The sequence below is a fragment of the Mugil cephalus genome, chromosome 2 (genome assembly GCF_022458985.1).
Source record: "Mugil cephalus isolate CIBA_MC_2020 chromosome 2, CIBA_Mcephalus_1.1, whole genome shotgun sequence".
Taxonomy (NCBI): domain Eukaryota; kingdom Metazoa; phylum Chordata; class Actinopteri; order Mugiliformes; family Mugilidae; genus Mugil; species Mugil cephalus.
Window position 1 is genome coordinate 28140131 of NC_061771.1, and position 22583 is coordinate 28162713.

Genomic DNA, 22583 nt, shown 5'->3' on the forward strand with positions numbered 1-22583 from the left:
TCTAAAACGAGGTCAGACAGATAAAGACCAAAGGAGGTAAATGGAGACTCTGGACATGAGGAGAGGACAGAGGAGCTCGTTTCACACCAGGTAAAACTCTTAACTTTATATCTTCAGTAAAAAAAGAGAGAGAGATGAGAGGCTGAGTGTGTTTTCATTCGGGTGTATGTGCACATTAAGGTTCATGAACTCGTGCAGCACACTCACTACATGCAATGATGAGACGATGCTTCATTTATTCAACATTTGTTCAATGTTATCTGACTCTCCAGATATGAATGAAAGGCAGAATTTGTGTTTTTAGAGTTGTTCACATCTGCCTGAGTGGCTTATATTTGGTTATTTTGTCATTTGAAAAATAAAGATAATTGTGACAATGAAAATTGTTTTATAACAGTGTGTATTTGCATAAAACTTTTGTAGTTAAAAAAATGTCCGTACAAACTACTGGCCCCCGGGCATCTTCACTTTATCAAATCTGGCCCTCTTTGCAAAAAGTTTGGACACCCCTGACCTATGCGGTTGTGTCGCCCCTCCCTCCTCTCCTCGCCAAAAAAAAAAAAAAGAAAGAAAAAATCTTCGTGGTTCCCGTGGCTGAGAACCAAGTAACGCGCCCCATGTAATTTTCAATAACGGAAACGGCGTTATAGAGATGGAAACAGTAATTAGTTAGATTACCCCGTTACTGAAAAAGTACCGCCGTTTATTTTAACGCTGTTATTCCCATCGCTGGTAGTTACATTGAAAACAAAGATAAAGCTGTTAAGACTCAGGAGCAACAGGACTACGCTGCACTGATAAACTACAACCACAAGGTGGCAGTGAAGCATCGAGGATCAAAGCAAAGTTTTCTGTTAAACACTTTGTTTAAATGTAGGTCAAAAACATATTTACACAATAAATCCATAATAAAACCTATAATAAACATTGTATTTCTGTATTTTTCATCTGTATTTTACAGGAACGATACGTTTATTGAGAACGTGACATAATTACTACAAACGTCTAGATTTCTAATCAAGTTTCATGTGCACGAGTCAAACTAAGAATCTATGGGGAGTATTTTGTAAATGTCTTAATGCTGAGGATCCAAGTTCTTAAATAGTTTAAGTTCTCTGGTCATTTTCTCCTACAATGACAATAAAAAGCTGTTTATTTCATGTGTGTGGGCACAAACACACTGAGGCCGTGGACTCTTTTAGGTACCTGGGAGCTGCCCTGAACCAGAAACCAGACTGAACACAACAGACGCACTTTATAAGAAGATGAGGATTCACCCTGCTGTTAAGAAACCCATTTATTTTTAAAGAATAGTTGATTAAATGTCATTATCCTCCTAATTTACTAGTTTTTCTTGGCACTAAAACAGATGGATGCATCATAACTTTAGTCAGTTTCTAGTTATTTCTGGGACCATCGTGGGTTTTTCTTTTTCTGACATGGAACTGAACCAAGGATTTTGTCTGCATGCGTACACCACAGGTCCAGAGCTTTAGTTTATAGTTATAGTTACACAGATAATGAGCCAAAGCTTTAGTCCAGACCTAAACCAGAACTACCTCAGGATAAAAACAACATGGAGTGGACCGTGGCCCAGTCTCCAGACTTTAACCCCACGGAGCTGGTTTCAGATGAACTGGAGCAAAGTGTAGCAAAGGGAAGCTCCGGACTGTTATGATTCATGAGAGATGTTAAGTCAAGTTGAACAAGAGCAGCTATCACGCCTCGTCTGCTTATTACAAGATAAAAACAAGACAACACATGGTGTCAGAAGTGGTCGTGAGCAGCTAAGGAAGATTCGACACAAAAAATAAATAAAGAAGAAAAGAAAAGTCCGGTCGCATGAGTGACAACGTGCTAAAAACACAACATGCTAAGAAAGTTTGCTACGTGTGATCGCTGCAAGTGGCAGTGGAAGTGAGGCGGGGGACGAGGCTCAGATCCAACAAGTAGAAGAGGATCTTGTGCCCGAATCGGAGACAACCAGCAACAGGAAATGATAGGAGCTAATGTTCTGCATCGCACTTTGTCAAATTATGGCGCAGTCCTGCGTGGCCAGTGGGCGTAGCTCCGCCTGTAATGTAGAGTCTCATAGAAAAAAATCTGACTGGCTTCTCTGCTTCGCAATCGCGAAATGTGCGTCGGTCAAAACTCAGTCCACAAGGTCCCCCCAAGACAAGGAGGAGACAGTTGATCAGTTTATGGTGCTTTAATTCAACTGAAAGTCACCCTTTACAAATATGGCTGTTCATGTGTGTTTATATGTGTGGTTCTGAAATAAGCAGAAATAATAATACCCATTAATAACAAAATACACAGTAATAATAATGATAATAATAATCACCCTTAGCATCTTTTTAACTTCCTCAGACAGATTAAAAACCTAACACACATAATCACCAGAATTATGTGTATATCACGTAAAGATAAGTGAGAAAGAAAAGAGACGGAATGATATAAAATAAATGACCGTTCATCATTACTGTTGATAATTAGCACCGTAATTATTACGGAGACGAGACACACTCATTAGCACCAGATATAAACCTGAATCTAACAGGTGACGTGTAGCAGCACAACAATAACATGCATCTGGTTGTCAAACATATCTCAACTCACACTTCTCTGGACGCACATCTAATAACAACCATCTGATTCAGAGCAACAACTTTGTCCACTATGTACAAAATAACACTGCCCTCGACTGTCTCCACTTCTCTCAGAAAACCAGCAGTGCGCTGTTTGACCGGGCGCAGCAGCGCCTCTAGTGGTCGGTCTGTGCTCATCACCTGCCCTGTCATACAGTCTTCAGAACAACGCCACTGCCTCAAGGGCCGCATGTTTGACAACTGGGCTCAAAAGAATAAGACACAACAACAACAAAAACAACAAAAACAAAAATCAAAAAAACACAGCGAATGAATCACTAACCCTATCATATATATATCCTGTAGCAGGGTTTTCATCTTAATGACTGATGTTCAAGTGTCCGACTGTAAAATCTATTACAACCAATAATACTAATAAAAATACAAAACACTTAAATAATGGCGAGGCAGGTTAAAGAAATATCATGGTGAACAGAGACATCTCATCTTATCTTCTGCTACCTCTTATCCTCACTAGGGTCACAGGGGTTTCTGGAGTCTGTCCCAGCTGGCATCAGGTGAGAGGTGGGGTTCACCCTGGACAGGTCTCCAGTCTATCTCAGGGCTAATACAGAGACAAACAACCACTCACACTCACACATAGGGTCCATTCATGATCACCAATCAGCCTAACGAGCATTTCTTTGGAGGTGGGAGGAAAACAGAGGACCTGGAGAAAACCCAGGCAGACACAACAACTTGAAATAATAAATACTGCAGCAGTTCGTCCTCAAGATGAGAGTTAAATGACTGAAGGTAGAGTCCTCCAGAATCACAGCCGACCCTGCTGGAGGTTCATGACCACGTTCACTGTGGTGATGTCCTCGTCTTTGTCTCTGTCCTCGTCTTCGTCTCCTTCATCTTCTTTCCTCAGCATTCCCATTTCTTCATCTATTCTCCATCTGCAAATCCCTGTAAGAAGATGGAGACCAGTTTCCAGATGAATGAACTGATTCTCTCCAGTTTCTCTGTTCATCTACCTTTTATTGTAGGAAGAGTCTGTGGTTGTTGGTGTTATTTTTCTCTTATTGATCTGAGCCCCTTGAGATCAACTTGTTCTGAATGTGGCCCCTGAACTTCAAATGTAAAGCCTCAAGTAGCTTTAGCTGCTAAACACAGTCAAGTCTGACTATTAGATATAAAATAAAGTACATGTTCATCACAATGTCCAGTTAAAATGTAAAAGTCTGTAACTCACTGATCCCTCTGTTCTTCACCAGGACTCCAACGATGAAACCAAGAACAAGGAGGAAACAAATACAGACACCAAGAATGATCCAGTGGTTTCTCTTCTCTACAGGACCTGAAAGAAATTAAACTCTTGAATTAGAGGAATAAACTCAAATGGGATTTAATTTAACAACACAACATAGTTTAGATTAATAACTTTATTCCAAACTATAGTGAAATAAATAAAGACCTACCAGACACAGTGGGGTTCATGACTCTGTATCCTGGAGGCGTCGTCATGGCGACATCCTCTCTCTTTGTCGTCGTCTCTTGATCCTTCGTCACTGTTACAGAAAAACACAAACTTTATTATTAACTTGCAGTTTTATCCACCTACACAGATCAGCCACATTGTTATGACCACCTTTCTAATACTGTGTAGTTGTCCCCTTGGTGTCTCATCAGAGAAGGACATGGGTCTTCTGAGGGGTCCTGTGGTGTGTGGCACCAACAACACAACGTTGTGAGTTCAGTAAACTTACCGTTAATGTTGAAAACAAAGCCGACGCTCAGCTTTGGGATGAAGCATCTGAAGTGTCCTGTGTCAGACTGCTGGACTGTGGGGATCATAGAGTCATCCGTCCTCTGGTCAGGTCCTCTTTAATCAGCTCTGCTCTGTTCTTGTATCGCTGCATCTGTTCCACAGGATGATCTGTCCCACGTCGACGGGAGTAGACAAAGAGGTCTGAGACATGTGGGATGTCCACTCTCCTCCAGTCCACGGTGTAGTTTGTTAGGTTGATCTCTGGATCAGTTTGACACTGTAGAGTCAAATTAGATCCTTCTGGTACTTTAATCTGCTGAGTCTGGTTGATGATGGGACGTTTTTCTGGGGAAACAAACCAGAAAAAAATACACTTGTTCAGCTCACCACTGGGGGGCACTTTCTTGAAGAGAAAGAGAGAGAATGAGGAGAGAGAGTTCCGTCGGCGTTGTGACGAAATGTGTCAGACATAAACCCTCATCACAACATTTACAACGATATATCACGAATAAACACGTAAAAAGTTCACTAAGAAATTTAAAGTAGCGTGAAATCCTACTCACCACGCATATAAAGCACAGCAATAATAATAATAATCACTATTCATTGTTAATAATTAATAATGAGCCTGTCTAAGTAATAGGATATACACATTATTCCAGCCCTCGGTCCATACAACACAAACTACTAACTATGAAAACCACTCTCAGCTAAAAAGCTAATTTTAAAATGCTAAGTATTTACTATTTATAACATTTGAAGTTCACTGAGAAAAGTTAAAGTAGCGTGAAATCGTACCCACCACGCATATAAAGCACAGCAATAATCATAATCACTATTCATAGTAATAATTATTAACAATGATAATAATTAATAATGATAGTAATGAGCGTGTCTAAGTAATAATGACACTGAGGAGTTATTTCACATAAACATATAAACTCACCGATCAACGATGCAACAGTCACGAAAGCGAACAATGTTGTTACTGTCATTGTTAAAATAATGTCAACTAATAATAATAATAATAATAATAATAATAATAAAACTAATTAAGTCTTGACAACCATGTTGCAGCGCCTGTCCCTCTGTCGTGTGTGTTTTGGTTTTTAATGCAGCGTGGTTTTTATAGAGGACAGTGAGTCGGAGCTGTGGGCGTTTCCGTGTCAAGTTAGTGGAGTGGCGTAACTTTGTGCGTAGAGTCAAACAGCCTGTGAGTGTCAGAAGAGGCGGGGGATCCAAGGTCACACAACACAAACTGCTTCCAAATAAATTGTATTTCATTCCTAAAAAAATGTAAAAAAAAAAAAAAAAATAAAAATTAAAAATAAAAAAAAATCTGTTTTCTCTCTACACATTCAGACATTCAGCATTGCTGCCGCTTCCCTCTGCTAGTTGTGTGTGATTTGTGTATAAACTGAACACTGTCTGTGATTGGCTTATCGTGAAAGTCCATAGAGTTTTCTGTTCCGCCCACTGAATTTACGCGCCACATATTACGTGTAAACTCACGCGTTGGCCCTCAGCCAGGTATTTCCAAGTCCGGCCCGGGGGCCATAAATGTTTTATTTATGGATTTATGGCCCGCCTGCACTGTCAAACAGAATAAATAAATCAATCATAAAGTGTTCACATTTTCCTCTTTGGAGACCTGAATGTTAAAAGTAACACGCATTTCCATTTCAAAAGCTAAATGGGTTCAATCCGTTTCAAAGTTCAACGTCGAGTGAGAAAGGAACCCGACAGATTTGGAGCAAGTTAAATTTAGCGTGGTTCGGACAGAAATGTCATTTTAAAACACGGAGAGGACAAAAGTGGATATGGTTTCATTGGTCTGCGCCGGCTGTGGTCCTGAACTAACGAGATGTAGCGCACCGTCCACTGCGACGCTTGGAAACCGCCCCCTGTCCTCTCGAGGGCGGGTGGCGCCGTTATCCCCTTCCGCCTCCTCCTCCAGGCGAATAAAGAAGTCTATGCTCGGAAGTCGTTTCCAATGTGTCTGCTCTGTTCGTCGGTCATGGACAGATAGGTGGCCCTCATACTGGGGGAGTACTGTGGAGGAAAGACGAACAACTTTAATACTATCAGTCTCTGCATCCGTGCCGCGAACCCCTCTCCGCTCATTTCTGCCATGGCCACTGCAAAGAAAACGAGGGAAGTTGACAGTGAGGGCCGCCGCTTTCAAGAGAGATGGGAATTACAATACTTCTTCCCTGAAAATCAAGGCAATTGTGTTCGTCTAATTTGTAAAGAGACGTTTGCCTTGTTCAAGGATTTCAACGTAAAGAGACACTACCAGACTAAACATGCTAACACATACGACAAACTAACAGGGGGTGACCGTGCTGAAAAAGTGAAGCAGCTCCAAGCTGCACTGGCATCACAACAGCGGTTCTTCACGCGGGCCTGTGAGTCAAAAGAAAATATCACCAAAGCAAGCTACGAAGTGGCCATGTTTTAATAGCTAAACATGGCAACCTTTTACTGAAGGTACATTTATCAAAGACTGTGTTATGAAAATGGTGGAGAACATTTGCCCTGAGAAGAAGCAAGAATTTGCGAATGTTTGCCTGGCACGTAACACTGTGGCACGGAGAGTTGAGGACATATCGTCGGATATTCAGAGACAACTGGGGGACAGGGGAGAGGCTTTTGATTATTTCTCATTAGCCTGCGATGAAAGCACAGATGCATCTGACACTGCACAGCTACTGATTTTTGTTAAGAGGAGTTGACAACAACATGAACATAACAGAGGAGCTGTTGGACCTCCAAAGCATGAAAGGCCAAACCAGAAATTTTATTATTATTATTATTATTGTTGTTGTTGTTGTTATTATAATTATTATTATTATTATAAATGTTATTATTATTATTATTTATTGATATTATCATTGGTTGAACACGTGTGATTCAGTTTTCTGTCCCGCCCACTGAACTTACGCGGCACATATTACGTGTAAACTCCCGCGTTGGCCCTCACCCAATCTGGTCAATATGGTCCAATGAGCGGTCTGTTGAAACACGTGAACCCTCCCCTCCTTCTCTACTTTAGCTCGAGTTGATCTAAAACGAGGTCAGACAGATAAAGACCAAAGGAGGTAAATGGAGACTCTGGACATGAGGAGAGGACAGAGGAGCTCGTTTCACACCAGGTAAAACTCTTAACTTTATGTCTTCAGTAAAAAAAGAGAGAGAGATGAGAGGCTGAGTGTGTTTTCATTCGGGTGTATGTGCACATTAAGGTTCATGAACTCGTGCAGCACACTCACTATATGCAATGATGAGACGATGCTTCATTTATTCAACATTTGTTCAATGTTATCTGACTCTCCAGATATGAATGAAAGGCAGAATTTGTGTTTTTAGAGTTGTTCACATCTGCCTGAGTGGCTTATATTTGGTTATTTTGTCATTTGAAAAATAAAGATAATTGTGACAATGAAAATTGTTTTTTAAACAGTGTGTATTTGCATAAAACTTTTGTAGTTAAAAAATGTCCGTACAAACTACTGGCCCCCGGGCATCTTCACTTTATCAAATCTGGCCCTCTTTGCAAAAAGTTTGGACACCCCTGACCTATGCGGTTGTGTCGCCCCTCCCTCTCCTCTCCTCGCCAAAAAAAAAAAAAAAGAAAGAAAAAATCTTCGTGGTTCCCGTGGCTGAGAACCAAGTAACGCGCCCCATGTAATTTTCAATAACGGAAACGGCGTTATAGAGATGGAAACAGTAATTAGTTAGATTACCCCGTTACTGAAAAAGTACCGCCGTTTATTTTAACGCTGTTATTCCCATCGCTGGTAGTTAAATTGAAAACAAAGATAAAGTCGTTTAGACTCAGGAGCAACAGGACTACGCTGCACTGATAAACTACAACCACAAGGTGGCAGTGAAGCATCGAGGATCAAAGCAAAGTTGTCTGTTAAACACTTTGTTTAAATGTAGGTCAAAACATATTTACACAATAAATCCATAATTAAAACCTATAATAAACATTGTATTTCTGTATTTTTCATCTGTATTTTACAGGAACGATACGTTTATTGAGAACGTGACATAATTACTACAAACGTCTAGATTTCTAATCAAGTTTCATGTGCACGAGTCAAACTAAGAATCTATGGGAGTATTTTGTAAATGTCTTAATGCTGAGGATCCAAGTACTTAAATCGTTTTTAAGTTATCTGGTCATTTTCTCCTACAATGACAATAAAAAGCAGTTTATTTCATGTGTGTGGGCACAAACACACTGAGGCCGTGGACTCTTTTAGGTACCTGGGAGCTGCCCTGAACCAGAAACCAGACTGAACACAACACACGCACTTTATAAGAAGATGAGGATTCACCCTGATGTTAAGAAACCCATTTATTTTTAAAGAATAGTTGATTAAATGTCATTATTCTCCTAATTTACTAGTTTTTCTTGGCACTAAAACAGATGGATGCATCATAACTTTAGTCAGTTTCTAGTTATTTCTGTGACCATCGTGGGTTTTTCTTTTTCTTACATGGAACTGAACCAAGGATTTTGTCTGCATGCGTACACCACAGGTCCAGAGCTTTAGTTTATAGTTATAGTTACACAGATAATGAGCCAAAGCTTTAGTCCAGACCTAAACCAGAACTACCTCAGGATAAAAACAACATGGAGTGGACCGTGGCCCAGTCTCCAGACTTTAACCCCACGGAGCTGGTTTCAGATGAACTGGAGCAAAGTGTGGCAAAGGGAAGCTCCGGACTGTTATGATTCATGAGAGATGTTAAGTCAAGTTGAACAAGAGCAGCTATCAGGGCCCCGTCTGCTTATTACAAGATAAAAACAAGACAACACATGGTGTCAGAAGTGGTCGTGAGCAGCTAAGGAAGATTCGCCACAGAAAATAAATAAAGAAGAAAAGAAAAGTCCGGTCGCATGAGTGACAACGTGCTAAAAACACAACATGCTAAGAAAGTTTGCTACGTGTGATGGCTGCAAGTGGCAGTGGAAGTGAGGCGGGGGACGAGGCTCAGATCGAACAAGTAGAAGAGGATCTTGTGCCCGAATCGGAGACAACCAGCAACAGGAAATGATAGGAGCTAATGTTCTGCACCGCACTTTGTCAAATTATGGCGCAGTCCTGCGTGGCCAGTGGGCGTAGCTCCGCCTGTAATGTAGAGTCTCATAGAAAAATATCTGACTGGCTTCTCTGCTTCGCAATTGCGAAATGTGCGTCGGTCAAAACTCAGTCCACAAGGTCCCCCCAAGACAAGGAGGAGACAGTTGATCAGTTTATGGTGCTTTAATTCAACTGAAAGTCACCCTTTACAAATATGGCTGTTCATGTGTGTTTATATGTGTGGTTCTGAAATAAGCAGAAATAATAATACCCATTAATAACAAAATACACAGTAATAATAATGATAATAATAATCACCCTTAGCATCTTATTAACTTCCTCAGACAGATTAAATCTAACACACATAATCACCAGAATTATGTGTATATCACGTAAAGATAAGTGAGAAAGAAAAGAGACGGAATGATATAAAATAAATGACCGTTCGCATCATTACTGTTGATAATTAGCACCCGTAATTATTACGGAGACGAGACACACTCATTAGCACCAGATATAAACCTGAATCTAACAGGTAACGTGTAGCAGCACAACAATAACAAGCATCTGGTTGTCAAACATATCTCAACTCACACTTCTCTGGACGCACATCTAATAACAACCATCTGATTCAGAGCAACAACTTTGTCCACTATGTAAAAATAACACTGCTCTCGACTGTCTCCACTTCTCTCAGAAAACCAGCAGTGCGCTGCTTGACCGGGCGCAGCAGCGCCTCTAGTGGTCGGTCTGTGCTCATCACCTGCCCTGTCATACAGTCTTCAGAACAACGCCACTGCCTCAAGGGCCGCATGTTTGACAACTGGGCTCAAAAGAGCAAGACACGACAACAACAACAACAACAACAACAACACAAACAAACAAACAAAAAACACAGCGAATGAATCACTAACCCTATCATATATATATCCTGTAGCAGGGTTTTCATCTTCCTGACTGATGTTCAAGTGTCCGACTGTGAAATCTATTACAACCAATAATACTAATAAAAGTACAAAACACTTAAATAATGGCGAGGCAGGTTAAAGAAATATCATGGTGAACAGAGACATCTCATCTCATCGTCTGCTACCTCTTGTCCTCACTAGGGTCACAGGGGTTTCTGGAGTCTGTCCCAGCTGGCATCAGGTGAGAGGTGGGGTTCACCCTGGACAGGTCTCCAGTCTATCTCAGGGCTAATACAGAGACAAACAACCACTCACACTCACACATAGGGTCCATTCATGATCACCAATCAGCCTAATGAGCATGTCTTTGGAGGTGGGAGGAAAACAGAGTACCTGGAGAAAACCCAGGCAGACACAACAACTTGAAATAATAAAATACTGCAGCAGTTCGTCCTCAAGATGAGAGTTAAATGACTGAAGGTAGAGTCCTCCAGAATCACAGCCGACCCTGCTGGAGGTTCATGACCACGTTCACTGTGGTGACGTCCTCGTCCTCGTCCTCGTCTTCGTCTCCTTCATCTTCTTATTCCCATTTCTTCATTTGCGCTTCCTGCAAATCCCTGTAAGAAGATGGAGACCAGTTTCCAGGTGAATGAACTGATTCTCTCCAGTTCTCCGTTCATCTACCTTTTATTGTAGGAAGAGTCTGTGGTTGTTGGTGTTATTTTTCTCTTATTGATCTGAGCCCCTTGAGATCAACTTGTTCTGAATGTGGCCCCTGAACTTCAAATGTAAAGCCTCAAGTAGCTTTAGCTGCTAAACACAGTCAAGTCTGACTATTAGATATAAAATAAAGCACATGTTCATCACAATGTCCAGTTAAAATGTAAAAGTCTGTAACTCACTAATCTCTCTGTTCTTCACCAGGACTCCAATGATGAAACCAAGAACAAGGAGGAAACAAATACAGACACCAAGAATGATCCAGTGGTTTCTCTTCTCTACAGGACCTGAAAGATATTAAACTCTTGAATTTAGAGGAATAAACTCAAATGGGATTTAATTTAACAACACAACATAGTTTAGAATAATAACTTTATTCCAAACTATAGTGAAATAAATAAAGACCTACCAGACACAGTGGGGTTCACGACTCTGTATCCTGGAGACGTCGTCATGGCGACATCCTCTCTCTTTGTCACTGTCACAGTTACAGATAAAATACAAACTTTATTATCAACTTGCAGTTTTATCCACCCACACAGATCAGCCACATCATTATGACCACCTTTCTAATACTGTGTAGTTGTCCCTTGTGGTGTCTCATCAGAGAAGGACATGGGTCTTCTGAGGGGGTCCTGTGGTGTGTGGCACCAACAACACAACGTTGTGAGTTCAGTAAACTTACCAACAATGTTGAAAACAAAGCTGACGCTCAGGTTTGAGATGAAGCATCTGAAGTGTCCTGAGTCAGACTGCTGGACTGTGGGGATCAGTAGAGTCATCCATCCTCTGGTCAGGTCCTCTTCAATCAGCTCTGCTCTGTTCTTGTATCGCTGCATCTGTTTCTCAGGATGATCTGTCCCACGTCGACGGGAGTAGACAAAGCGATCTGAGACATTTGGGATGTCCACTCTCCTCCAGTCCAAGGTGTAGTTTGTTAGGTTGATCTCTGGATCAGTTTGACACTGTAGAGTCAAATTAGATCCTTCTGGTACTTTAATCAGCTGAGTCTGGTTGATGATGGGACGTTTTTCTGGGGAAACAAACCAGAAAAAAAAATACAGTTTGATCAGTTCATGTCAACCTGAGGATGAGGATGGTGTAAAACCTTCCTCTGTCACGAAGCTGCATCAAGAACACACACACACACACACACACACACACACACACTGTTAAGGGACTCAGTGCATCGTTTTCAAAACGCACACAAACCTATAAACCACAATGTTCACTTACACGCACTGCACCCACTAAGAACTGTTACAACTGTAATAGTGTCAAGAAAACTGCACCACTAGGGGAAACTTTGTTGAAGAGAAAGAGAAAGAATGAGGGAGAGAGAGAGATCTCTGCGCAAGATGCTCCCCTCTGCAAACAGGAAGCACGGACTGTCTGCATGACACGAGTGTTAGAGCACCGGCGGCTCGCAGGAAATCAGGCAAACAGCGCCGAGTGAGCTACAATTCCCTCCTCATCACAGCATTTACAACGATATATGACGAATAAACACGTAAAGAAAGTAAACGTAAGAAATTTAAAGTAGCGTGAAATCCTACTCACCACGCATATAAAGCACAGCCGTTATAATAATTACTATTCATAGTAATAATAATTAATGATAATGATAATAATGAGCCTGTCAAAGTAATAGGATATACACATTATTCCAGCCCTCGGCCCATACAACACAAACACCTAACTATGAAAACCACTCTCAGCTAAAAGCTAATTTTAAAATGCTAAGTATTTACTATTTATAACGTTTAAACTTCACTAAGAAAAGTTAAAGTAGCGTGAAATCGTACCCACCACGCATATAAAGCACAACAATAATAATAATCACCATTCATAGTAATAATTATCAACAATGATAGTAATTAATAATGATAGGAATGAGCGTGTCTAAGTAATAATGACACTGAGGAGTCATTTCATATAAACATATAAACTCACCGATCAACGATGCAACAGTCACGAAAGCGAACAATGTTGTTACTCGCCATTGTTAAAAAAAATGTCAACTAATAAAACGTGATACAACCTTACATCTGTACACACAACTGAGAAAGTGTTGTCTTGTCAGCAGGAGAAGATGTGTCCTGGAGTTACCAACAGGCGGGACTAAAGTCTGTGGACGTGATTCACTTCGTCCGCTCACCTGTCAATCAAGAGATGTGTCTTCAACCACTCCCACTACCCGTGAATTGTGTGGAAACATGTCGCCCTCGCTGCCTTAACAGCTTCCTGGTAATTGTTAAGACAACACCTCATGATGTTGTATGAGACTTGTAACCTGTCGCTTTTCCATCTTTCTTTCAGCTTTCCTACATGACCTCCTCAGTGGGCGGGTGTCAGCATTAAGCCAGGGCTGAGTTTTAATTTTAGATTTTCTAGTCTTAAGGGGGGCAACAGAGTGTAAAAGAAGAGCACAGGTAGAGTTGAACTTTGTTAAAAGCTCCTCGGTACTGATATTCGTTCGACTCTCCATAAGAAAAGAATGTTTTATTATTAATTTGATTTGCTAAAAGAAATATCCACAAAACAAACATCGATTTTTCAAGTCTTATATTCAAACCATTTCATCCTCAATATACAAAAATGGCAGGACTCCATCCCCATCTGCGCGTCTCTACAGCTGAATATTCAACAAGATCACTCTGAATATGTAAACGTGTCGTTTGCTGTCGTTATGTTCTACTAAATATATTTACATTTATTAAGATAAGTGCCCACTGTTGGGTTATTGTATCCTTGTATATGAATGTGTGCGGGTATAAAAAGTTACCGAGTGTCCACGCTGCACATAGCAACTATATACTGGCAATACATCTTCACATACTGTTAACACTTCCCTATTATTACTGGGTTAGTTTTACGCTTATACTTTGGTACCAAATGTTGCATTGCGTTGCACACGTAACTGCACGAGAATAAAGCTGATCCTAACATTAGTCCCTGAGTCACACATGTTCAGTCAATGGCTGAACATTAGAGACGGGACGTCCCACACCGAGTCTCTGGAGCCTGTTTCACTCTATTAAAGCAAAGTGCTTCGAAACACTGAGTTGAAGTTTGTATCGCATACAGACAAGGCTTGAATCGCGTCTCTGTGATCACATGACCGATGACGTTTGAAGCTTCTTCGTAAGAAACACCGGAAGTGGCGCGACTTCATTCATTAAAATGAGACGCAAAATGCTCCGTGTTTCCCCCTCTGCTTAGTATCGCTACGAAAGAAACATGCCATTGAGCAGATCTGGTTCATAAAAAATAAAAATAAATAAAAAATTTCTCATACACAAAAACTGGTTCATGCATTTGTGTCTTCCAGGCTGGATTATTGTAACTCGTTGCTGTCTGGCTCCAAGTAGCTCTTTAAAAAGCCTCCAATTGATTCAAAATCAACCTGTGGAGTTCTAAGCTACATCTGCTGTCGTGGCCTCATCAACCAGCCCAGTCTCATGGTCTGGAGTCTGTGTATCAGACCTGAACAGCTCCATAAACTACACCTGCCCCAGTCTTCATGGCCTCCTCCAGTTGTTCACTCCTTTTCCTGTTATACTCACAAACTGTCTCACAGATCATCAGCTATGTGTTATATCATTAGATCTTACATGTTTCCTTCAGCTTGATGTATGTATCTATGACAGAAGTTTGTTTATCTCGTTTCTCCTGCTCTTCTTTTCTCTCTATCTTCTCTGTTTCTAACCGGCTGGTCTTCAGCAGATGGTTCTTCCATATGAGCTGGGTTCTGCTCAAGGTTTCCTCCTGTTAAAAGGGAGTTTTTCCTTTCCACCGTCGCCCTCAGGCTGCTCTGGAGGTTGCTCTGCTATAAATGCAGATCGCCACTAGATGTCACTGGTAGGTTTTGTATTTAAGGCAAATATTCAAATCTGTTTTTGCTAGTATTGCATTTATGACTCAGATCCACACTGTATTTCTATAGATTTCTAAATTGAGGATTAGGACCAAATTTGTCAGATGAAATTTACATTATTAAGACACGAGTCAAACTAGGCTGGGGCAGATGTAGTTTATGGAGCTCCACAGGTCTGATACACAGACTCCAGACCATGAAGACTGGGCTGGTTGATGAGGCCACGACAGCAGATGTAGCTTAGAACTCCACAGGTCAGATATTCAGCACTCCAGACCAGAGACCCTCACAACAAGATGGAGGGGGAGGGGAGGGGAAGGGAGAGAGTGAGACACAGTGATTAGTAACAGAAAATAAATTATAAGAGATAGAAAATAAATTATAAATATTAGAGGGCAGGAGCCAGAGAAGAGAGAGGAGAGGACATGTCCTCAGTGCATCGTCCCCTGCAGCCTAGCCTATAGCAGCATAACTAAGGGATGGTTAAGTCCAGCACTAACTATAAGCTTAGTCAAAAAGGAAAGTCTGAAGCCTGACCTTAAACTTAGAGACGGTGTCTGCCTCCAGAACCCAAACTGGGAGCTGGTTCCACAGGAGAGGAGCCTGATAGCTGAAGGCTCTACCTCCCAATCTACTTTTAGAAACTCTAGGAACCACAAGTAGACCTGCACTTAGAGATCGTAGTGATCTGTTGGGAGAATATGGTTCTATGAGTTCTTTCAGATATGATGGAGCTAGGCCTTTCAGGACCTTGTATGTAAGGAGGAGGATTTTAAATTCAATTCTAGATTTTATATGGAGCCAATGAATGAAGCAAAGCTCCACACTGCCTCCTTCTGGCCAAACTGAAACACTCACACTGTATTACAAAAAAGAGTCTTGTGGTATTACAAAGAGACAACAATCGGCCATTATGGCTCATTTTTGAATATCTCTCTGACAGAAATACTATTGGCACAACAATATGAACCAAAATTACATAACTTTAAGACTTTAAGTACAATTAGACACGTCAAATAAGAAAAATGACATGATGTTTATTTCATGTTTTGCTGAGTCATCTTAAAGACACACAATCATGCAGTGTAGTCAAACAGTAATTTGAATGGTGAATCAAATCCCAAACGATTCATGAACCAATAAGTGTCACATGTGAATTTCTCTTCTGTCTAGATTGCACTTCATATTATTGACCACTAGATGTCCTACTCGAACATGGTGTCACTGAAACCTCGAGTAATGAACCACTTTTTGAAGCTTCAAACTAAACCTCGATCATCCATCCCTACATAAAAATAGAGTCTGTCATAAACTGTTCCACATGAAATGTTCATCGTAACACAACCAACCACGTCTTTACTGATTAAAAGTCCTCAGTTTAACTTGACAAGAAGAGAAAACAACACAAACAGTGAGATCACACTGTCACAACACAACATGACTGTGTATGTTAATTACTGACATATTTGACTTAATATGCAAAACAATAATCATGGAATTATTTAAAAACTTAAAGCTAAATGCTCTCTTGATTACAGGGAGATTATTGACAAATGAGACGACTGTTCACGCACACACATTATTTTTAGAAGAAGGAAACTGTTGAACCATTGACACATCTTGACCACAGTGACAGGACAAATAACAGAGTCTGCCTTCAGACCACATCCTTCTTTGTGAGCACATTCATGTTGCTCCGTTCAGACACTAGGTAACCGTAGTGGATGTTATTTAGCAGCTGATGTGTTTTACCTGCAGACACAGCAGAGAGAGGAGCCACCAACATGAGGTTTAAAGTAGCAGAAGCTGGATTTGTCGTCTTCCTTCTCTCCTCATCAGGTACTTTGAGTTTCTGTTTTTCACATTTCACTGAAGCTGTAGCTGCTTGTTGTGGTGAATAAATACTTCCTGTTAGAATGGACACAGACATAAACCAGACTGTTAAACTCTGTGAAATATTGGTTTTAATTCTGTTACTGCAGAGCTGATTATTGAGTTAAACATGAGATTCTTTAAGATTCATCATTCATCTTATTTAAAGTGGAAACGTTTCAGTCATTGATCAAGCAGTGAAGATACCAACTCATATTTATCAAATGTTCCACAATCTCAATGAATTTAGTCACTGTGTCGTTTTGTAAAGATAATTCATTGATTAAAATGTTTTATAGAATATTTATTATTGATCATGAAGTCATTAATATAACTTCAAATCACCTTCAGTCATTCAACATGTCTCTGTCATGTATATATTATAAATGTATCATTACAATTATCATTTATCATGAAAGAAACACAAGTTATACTGTGTGAAAGGAGTTCACACTGCACTTCACGCAGCAAAGTAAAAAAACAAAAACTACTTTCATTTCTATGTCACTTCCTTTTTCTCTGAACTTGTCCTCTTCCGTTTGTCCTCTTCAGTTCATCTGTCTCATGTCTCTCATGTTACATCATCACTGTTCCTTCACTGCATCCTCAGAGAGTGTGACGTCCTGCCTCAGCTCACGTACACATTAACTGTAGAAATCATCTTTTTAAAGCACAACAGTTAATTGTGGCCTCTGATGTTCTCTGTGTTCCAGTGGTTCTTGGTCAGACTGATCATGGAGTGACTTACTCTTCTACTCAGATCTGTACTGTAGAAGGATCAACAGTGGAAATAAGCTGCAGCTACACATACCCATCCAGAATAAATGACAACGTCACTGTGGTTGAAAAAGCTGTATGGTTTACTAAAATGGAAGGTGGTGAACCTGTGGATCTGATGACAGACGCAGAGTTTTCAGGTCGTGTTCAGTATCACTGTGATGAGAACAAGTGCACTCTGAGAATCTCAGACCTTAGAGAGAGAGACTCAGCTGAGTACAAGTTCAGATTCACAACAAACCAACCAGGAGGAAATATACTGGTTCACCTGGAGTCACTCTGACTGTCTCAGGTAAGAATTTATCCTCCACATATGTCAGATGTGAAACATGTCATTACTGTTACTGAACTATTGATGAATGTGTTTATTTAATGGGTGACAACAGTTAAAATGACATTTCTCTGTTCACTTCAGTTCTCCATGTAGAGGCCAAGAAAATATATCGACAATTTTATCCTCGCTGGGCAGAGGTGAAGTGTCAGAGCAGGTGTCGTCTATCTGCTCGTTCCTACGTCTGGTACAAGAATGGAGTGAACATGAACAAAGACACTTATTCAATTAAAGAAAACTTTGATTATGGAGACAGTGTTTCCTGTGCTGTTAAAGGATCTGAGAAGTTTCCCTCTCCTCCACAATGTGAGTTTACTTCAGTCTTCCACTAACTCAGTGTCATCTCTGAACCAACCATCAGTGTCTATGTTTCAGAAAACCACACTTCCTCTTCCTCTTCTCTTCTTTGATCTCTGCAGGGTTAGGTTTAAATGCTATTCAAATCATTTCTTCTTCTTCTTCTTTCAGGTGTCCTTGATCAAACCTGCTACAAAGTGACTTACACTGACATTAGCATCTGTGCCATCAAAGGTTCATCAGTGGACATTTCCTCCACATACAGTCATCATGATTCTGTTGAGTCAAAGTTCTGGTTCAGTCCTGATCGTAGTCGTCAGTGGATGATTCCCTCACAGCCTGAGGACCTGAGAAAAGACTCCCAGTATTCAGGTCGTGTTCAGGTCCTTAAACCAGAGACAGGAAGATCCACTCTGAGAATCACTAACCTGAGAGAGAGTGATTCATCTGAGTATCGCTTCAAATTCAAGACACCATGGTTTGAATGGAGAAGTGTTTTACCTGGAACAACTCTGACTGTCACAGGTACTGATGAACTCTAACTGTGTAGGTGGATGTATCTGTGCATTGAGTATTTAAATAGATGTGACATTACTGTTGTGTTGTCATGTGCAGCTCTGCAGGTGCAGGTGACCAGAATAATATCAGTCCATCAGTCTCAAACTGAGGCAGAGCTCAAGTGTCTCAGCAGCTGCAGTCCAGCTGGTCGTCTTTACGTCTGGTTCAAGAACCAACAGAGAATCAGGACACAGCAAACTTCTACTTTGACAGACAACTTTTCTCTTGAAGACACTGTCTCCTGTGCTTTCAGTGGACATGAGGATTACCGCTCTCCTTCAGTCTGTGAGTTTACTTCACTCTGGCTGTCATACCTCTACTAGACACTGTATCATACTGAACAGTTATTTGGGTGTTTTACTTCAGAGAGACACTGATCTTGACATATTTCTAGAAATGAAGTAAACTTGCACAAACTGCGCGATGTAACTCTCAAGATTAACATCAGGTTTGCTTTAAAGTGTTTCAGTTCCACTTTAACTGACAGAAAAACCTTCAGAAACTTCACGTTACAACAACATAATAATCTCCATCTATTTCCAGATCCTTCAAAGCTTCCCTCTGTATCAGTGAGTCCCTCTGGTGAGATAGTGGAGGGTAGTTCAGTGACTGTGACCTGTAGGAATGATGCTAACCCAGCAGCTAACTACACCTGGTACAAAGGTAACCAACCACTTCCTCTGGGACCAGGAGGTATTTATCATTTCACCTCCATCAGCTCTGAGGACAGAGGGATCTACTACTGCAAGTCTGAGGATCAACAGACTGTGTCTGTATTCATAGACGTCCAGTGTAAGTAAACATCAGCAGATCTGTTGTCAGCTTGATTTAAAAGTTAAAGATGATACAGTTGGAGTTCAGACTGTGATCTTTCAGTACAGTTAAAAATGACTGAGTAGTTTCTCTCTATATTCTCCTCCAGATCCTCCAAAGCTTCCCTCTGTATCAGTGAGTCCATCTGGTGAGATAGTGGAGGGTAGTTCAGTGACTCTGACCTGTAGCAGTGATGCTAACCCAGCAGCTAACTACACCTGGTACAAGGAGAATGACGACTCACCAAAAGCTTCAGGACAGATCTTCAACATCACTGACTTCAGACCTGAACACAGAGGGAGTTACTACTGTGAAGCCCAGAACAGAAGAGGACGTCATAACTCCACCTTACACCTGGTTGGTGTCACAGGTAAATAAAGATTAAAAAATCAGTTTACTGCATCAGAGATTATCAACAAGTCACTACAGAGAAAACCACGAGTAATTCTAAAACAATAACATCTCCTGTCAGGATTTTTTTCAGACTGATCTGTTTTCCTTCGATCGATCTAAACAACCAACTCTATTACTGAGACACAAAGACCTCATATCAGTATTTGTCCATTTGTAGGAAAATTACCAGTAATACTAAATGTCATCAGATTAACTTTGGTGGTGCTGGTGCTGATTTCTCTGCTTCTTTTGATTCTGTGTATGAGGTAAGTCTGTTTCTTTTTTTTGTTATTTTACAATTCAGTCCTTTACTTTTAAATTTGTATTCATCCGTCGTCTTATTTCTTGGATTCCATCCAGGAAGAAGAAACTCTTCAGCTGTGAGACTGAACCAAATGAACCTGTGGAGGCTATAGAGGTGAGAGAGATCAGAGCATGTGAACAGAACTGATTATTCACCACATACTGAACTGTAAATATGAACTGTACCACAGAACAAATCCAGGAAGTAATTTCATCAGTGTAAACATCTTTGAATATTTAATGTTAAGTCCTGATAATAAAAATAAATAAATACAGCACATGGTTAAAACAAGTGAAGAGTGAGAGTACTGAGAAATATCTTCTTTTTACAGATGCAACAAAACCTCAGACATGACTCTTCTATTTCAAAGTAGAAGTTATTCTAAGATGGCACATAGGTGTGGTGGTTAGCACTGATGCCTCCACGCGAGAAGGTCTGGGTCCAGGTTTGAGTCCAGGTTCGGCTCTTTCTGTGTGGAGTTCACTGTTCTCCCTGTGTCTGCATAAATGTTTGTTTGTCTCTCTTTGTTAGTCCTCAGATAGACCTCTGCTACCCTAAGGATGAGATACTAGATACTAGATACTAGACAATGAGATGACGAGTGACTCCAGATCTGACATGTCACAATTTACATGACATAATATTGTGTTCTGGTACCTTTTGTTGTGCAGTTTGATTTTCTTTATATTTATTTTTTCTCCTGAAATTGTTTTTCTCTTTATATTTCAGTTAGTTTTACACTGTTTCTCTCTTAGTTTTCACCTTTTGTTGAATTTGTGGTTTGAGTAACGGATTAATAAATAAGGCATAACATTATGACCACCTTCCTTATATTGTGTTGGTCCTCATCCCTGACTCATTGAGGCGTGGACTCCACTAGATCCCTGAAGTGTGCTGTGGTATCTGGCACAAAGATGTTAGCAGCCGATCATTTAAGAGCTGCCTTGTGTTGCATGGTGGAGAATCCATAGATCAGACTAGTTTGTTCAGCACAACCCACAGATACTCACCTGGGAATTTGGAGGCCATGTCATCACAGCAAACTCAAACCAATTGTCTAGCCATCACAATTTGTCCCTCGTTAAACTCACTGAAATCCTCATATTTGCCCTTTTGTTCTGCTTCTAACTTTGAGGACAAAATGTTCACCCTCCCACTAACAGGTGCCATGATCAAGAGAGATGATCAGTGTTATTTAATTCACCTATAAGGGTCATGATGTTATGCCTGGTCTGTGTATATTATTTATTTAGGTTCTGAGTAATTCAGAGAGAGAGAAAGATAAATTTTTCAAAATACACATGTTGAACAGAAAGCTCAAACTCAAACCTGTGGTGTCGACATCGTTGCAGTTCCCTCTCACTGCAGCAGAGGGCGACAATATGCAAGAAGTTGTGGATTTCAGCTGTAAATAAAGTTTTATGATAATAAAGATTCCTTAATGAACATAATGTTTTGTTCTGATGTTGTCTTTCTTCACAATTTCTCATTATCATGATACAACTTTCCACTCTGTGCATTAAGTAATTATAATCACGCCCCATATCATTCTATTACGAGCTCTTATCTATCCTTAAAGCTGTGTCCTAGTTAGCAGCAGGTCATTGATCCACCATACAGCGGCCTGTTTGAACTTTTATGTAGGGATGGATGATTGAGGTTTTGTTTGAAGCTTCAAAAAATGGTTCATTACCCAAGGCTTCAGTGATACCGTGGTAAAGAGTAGGACATCTAGGTGGTCTAATAAAATGACGTGTACACGAGAGGTTATATTCAACACATATCACTTTATTGGTTTATGAATCGTTATTAGGATTTTATTTGCCATGCACGTTACTGTTTCATCTACACTACATCGTTGTATTTATATGAGCCTGGACATGAAGACTTCCCAAAAGCTACATACTAGATTTTCCACCATCACTTGCGATAGCAGACCTGAACACAGGGAAATATAACAGTGAAAAGCCAGAACAGAAGAGAAAAGTCATAACTCCAACTCTCGTATGATTTCAAGAAATTATATTAATCCTCCACAGGGCATTTAGATAAACTTTAAAGAAAGTCATTGAGGAACTTGCTTCATATTCCGAGGTTGATGATATTAATCAGAGAGTAAAAGACAGAGGACCCAGTGTGTGATTGTAAATGTGATAATGTCTGACGTACTCTTTACAAACTCTCAATTTCTAAAGAATTTTCACACAACCCTAATATATTCTTACTCCACTTGGGTCAGCATATTCAGCACTGCAACCAGAGACCCGAACAC

At 40.4% G+C, this 22583-nt stretch overlaps 1 protein-coding gene and 2 long non-coding RNA genes across 4 annotated transcripts in view; 2 read left to right on the plus strand and 1 right to left on the minus strand.

Moving 5' to 3' along the window:
- Positions 1-4004, plus strand: LOC125003744. Its single transcript, XR_007112270.1, has 3 exons — positions 1-90; positions 3127-3166; positions 3869-4004. It is a non-coding gene; the product is annotated as an uncharacterized LOC125003744 (long non-coding RNA).
- LOC125003711 (selection and upkeep of intraepithelial T-cells protein 2-like) overlaps positions 3366-22583 on the minus strand; it is a 148949-nt gene continuing 129731 nt past the window's right edge. Inside the window, exons 2-5 of one of the 2 annotated variants that reach the window (XM_047577824.1) lie at positions 11775-12122; positions 4073-4162; positions 3847-3951; positions 3366-3560 (exon numbers count right to left, since the gene is read on the minus strand). In XM_047577824.1, coding sequence (XP_047433780.1) covers positions 3421-3560; positions 3847-3951; positions 4073-4162; positions 11775-12122 — 683 coding nt within the window. In that variant the 3' untranslated portion in view covers positions 3366-3420. Of the gene's footprint in view, positions 3561-3846; positions 3952-4072; positions 4163-11049; positions 11377-11774; positions 12123-22583 lie in introns of those variants that run through there. The other variant, XM_047577826.1, reaches the window with a different exon arrangement.
- Positions 20185-20903, plus strand: LOC125003740. The gene is made up of 3 exons (XR_007112267.1): positions 20185-20273; positions 20368-20425; positions 20643-20903. It is a non-coding gene; the product is annotated as an uncharacterized LOC125003740 (long non-coding RNA).